General features: G+C 48.5%; 1 protein-coding gene across 1 annotated transcript; it reads right to left on the bottom strand.

Annotated features, from left to right (window-relative positions):
• Positions 1-702: 702 nt before the first annotated feature.
• On the bottom strand, positions 703-2733 carry wfikkn2b (WAP, follistatin/kazal, immunoglobulin, kunitz and netrin domain containing 2b). Its single transcript, XM_053414101.1, has 2 exons — positions 2533-2733; positions 703-2247 (listed from the first exon to the last, which is right to left on the bottom strand). The coding sequence occupies exons 1-2, from the start codon at positions 2710-2712 to the stop codon at positions 703-705; spliced, it is 1725 nt and encodes a 574-aa protein (XP_053270076.1). The 5' UTR covers positions 2713-2733.
• Positions 2734-3500: the final 767 nt, after the last annotated feature.

The following is a 3500-nucleotide window of genomic DNA, read 5'->3' on the forward strand; positions in this document are numbered from 1 at the left end:
TATTTTCTTCACACATAACACAACATTTGAAAAATGCCTCTAAATCTCAGAGGGGAAGTGAAGTATAAAAAGAAGACACAAGAAAAGCTTACGTGATAATAAATAGCGAAAAATTTATTATAAAAAACAGATTGTGAGAAAATGTAGTGATTAATAAAATATATTACAACTCATTTATTTGGACGAACCGAACTATTTACTGTAAGCGCAATACCCTGCACCGGTGATGTTATGGAAAACAGTATGGAGTAAAAGGTAAGGTACTATTGTCAGGGGGGGAAATAAGGCCTCGAAATACAAGAATCAAAAGAGGAGTGAATAAATTATGCACATAAAAACTCAATCGTGTCTGTTTTGTGCTTCAATGCAAGTCTGCAACCTCCATTGCAGGAGAGGGCATGAGTCTGGGGGATTAGAGTAACAAGAGGATCATGATGGATGTCTCCTGCGCTCGCATACATGGTATTTCAATCAACAACACCGTAACAGAGAGCAGACCACACAAAGACACGCTTCTGAACATAACAAGATGTGGACAGGGCTCCCGATCAGGAGCGCCTGAAAACTTTCAAAAACAGAAAGAAATCCATTAAATGCATCAGGAATTGTTTCTAAAACATTCCTGCAATTGTTGTTCAGAGGAAAAACGGCCGTCTGCAGTCGAGTCATGTTTTCAAACTGTATGTACCGGTTCTCCTCATCCTACTGAGGGCTGTTGGTGATCGCTTTCAGGATGTCACACGTGTTCTTAGAGATGACCTCTCTCAGCTTCCGTACGCGACGGGGGCTGGTGGCGCCCACGTAGCTCTCCGGGTGCAGGACCGCCATGCCGTCGTTGACGTTGCCCATGATGATGACCTGTCCCTCGGCGGCGGCGCCCGTGATGTTCGGACACGGGCAGTTCCAGTCCATGTTGAGGAAGGTGACCTGCAGGGGCTCCCTGCCAAAGAAGCGAAGCCCCATCTTCTCGTCCTTCAGGATCTCTTCCACGGTCACGAGGGCGTGGCCCGAGTCCTTCTCCTCTTTGAGCTCCGTCATGTGACCCAGGATGACGAAGTCGCTCCGGCAGAAGCTCGTCACCATCTTGCCCTTCGGCTTGCAGGACTTGCAGTGGTGGTTTTTCGGGTAGGGGCACATTTCCTCGCAGGCTTCTTTGGATTCGAAATTGTTGTCGTTGCCCTCGCAGCCTCCGTAGATGAAGGACTGACACTGTTGCAGGGTGCTGCTGTAGGCCCAACGCGGCTCGTAGGCTTTACAGGGGCCCTGCAGGCCGGGGAGACCACAGGGGCCCGACAGCTCTGGACCGCAGCACTGCATGCACTCCTCATGTGTCTCGAAGACCTTCCTGGGGTGCCCGCTGTTGTTGTTGTTGTTGTTGCAGTGGCTGAAGGAGATGCAGTTGTTGGTCTTGGGCTCGTAGTACCAGCTGACATTCTCCAGCTCACTCCCACAATCCTCTGGGTTATCAGAGGGCTTCAGGCACTCCTCGGGCGGGCAGCGGGTCACGGTCTTTGGCTCAGGCGGCATGGGCATCTCTATGGGCAGGACAGTGAGCGGGTGGCTGGCCTGCACTGACCCAGACGGGTTCTGAGCCGTACACGTGTAGACACCTGAATCACGCGGCTGGGCATTGTAGATGACCAGCTGACCGATGTTAGTGACCACCATGTTCCCACGCACATGATTGGGCCTCATGACAACCCTCTCCATACCTGCAGGCAGTTGCTTCTCCCAGGTTATCTCAGGCCGGGGGCGACCCATCACGTCACACAGGAAACTGGCCGTGTCGCCCACATTTACGATTTGGTGAGCGGGCCCGCTGACCAGGACCGGAGGCTGAGGAGGTGGAACGGTCGCCTGTAGAGGGGCGGTGGTTGGACGGGGAGTGGTGGCTTGGGGCAACGAGGGGCTGGTGCTGGGCCAGGTGAGGTGGAAGCGGCAGGTGACGACAGACAGGGTGGTGCCTTTAGAACACGCCTCTGCATCCATGTAGCACTTGTTGTAGTAGGTCATGCCATCGGAGGCGCAGGTGAAGTGCGGCTCCCGCTCGCAGCGATCCCGGCACTTACACACCGGCTGTCCATCCCAGATGTCACACTCGGAGCCCTGCTGGGTGCACATGAAACTGGCACAGGTGGCCTCCTTTGGCATTCCCATTGGGCCTTTCTTCCCGTCCACGTAACGAGCTGCTACACAACTCCGATTTCCACACACATTCTGGCAACACTTCTCGAAGGACTCACACTCCTGTGAGAAGAAAGGAGAGAAACAGAAAATGAAGGATTTTACATTCTGACAAAGATAGATAGATTGATAGATCGATCGATAGATAGATTATTATTATATATTATATATTATATTATTATTATATCAAACAAAAGATAAATATTATATATATCATAAAAAACCTTACAGTTAACAGATTACTGAGGTGTTTAAACACATTTATGATCCATAACCTACATTAACAGCAGGTCTATATTTACAAACTGTAAAGAGAATGATGATAACATGATTCTACAAAGTCATTACCTGGTCGGTTTCACACTCTCGTGTGCAGGTGCTCATTGCATCCACCCATAGGTTGGGGTTCATGTCGTTAGGGCAGATCCCCGCGTGTGAGTAGGTGATTTGTGGCGTAGCTCGGACCTGGAGCTCCATCCACACACACACCATGAACCAGATCCACCGTGGAAACAGCCTCCACCACATCTCCAGAGCGGAACGCAGTGCAACAAGTGGAAAAAAAGAATAGAACTGATTTAAAAAATATATTTTAGTAGACGAGAATAGGCAAAACCAGGAAACCAAGAAAAACGTGCATCACACGTGTGCTTGCTAAGGAATCCGGGCTGATGTGCAGCGGGGATGCTCTATTCGAACCAGCGATGTGCCTCCATCACCGTGAACAGAACTCGCTGAGCAGCTCGCACCATGACAACTGGAGCTGCTCCACAGATGTTGGGAGAAGCGTTTAAGAAAGTTAGTGGTGAGCTTTGGGCTGGGACTGGCGGGGCACCTGCCTGTTATAAGCATCGATGGTTACCCCGTTTAACCCTTTGGGGGCTCTTTGCGCTCTGCGCGTTCCGTGCGTAAAGACGCGGAGCTTTCTTTACGCACAGCTGTTTGACATGTGTTCAAGGATCGCACGGATCAAAACGAGGCGATCACAAACAATCAGAATCAATCGTGTATGTGGTTAAACATTTTATTTCGTAGTTGTATTAAGATATATTTCAAGATATTTATTTTTTCGATGTGTTAATATGTAAATGATTTTGATTGACAGCTGAGAGAGTAGACAGATCATAGAAGCTTCAGCATATAACCGATATAGTGATATATGAAATAATGCTACTCATAAAATAATCTTATAATTAATATTAAACTTTGAGAAACTTTCATAGTTAGTTTTATTGCAACGATATGAAAAGATGATGATCCATGGTGGAGTCTGTGCTGATTTCAGCAGAGAAATCTGATTGAGTGTGTTTGGATGA

Source organism: Pleuronectes platessa, chromosome 21 (genome assembly GCF_947347685.1).
Source record: "Pleuronectes platessa chromosome 21, fPlePla1.1, whole genome shotgun sequence".
NCBI classification, from domain to species: Eukaryota; Metazoa; Chordata; class Actinopteri; order Pleuronectiformes; family Pleuronectidae; genus Pleuronectes; species Pleuronectes platessa.

What these genes read in the sequence shown, in the direction of transcription:
- wfikkn2b (XM_053414101.1), bottom strand. Translation starts at nt 2,712, where the DNA reads ATGTGGTGGAGGCTGTTTCCACGGTGGATCTGGTTCATGGTGTGTGTG. An exon ending in GAGAGTGTGAAACCGACCAG is followed by an intron (nt 2,248 to 2,532) that starts GTAATGACTTTG and finishes TTCTTCTCACAG; the next exon opens with GAGTGTGAGTCCTTCGAGAA.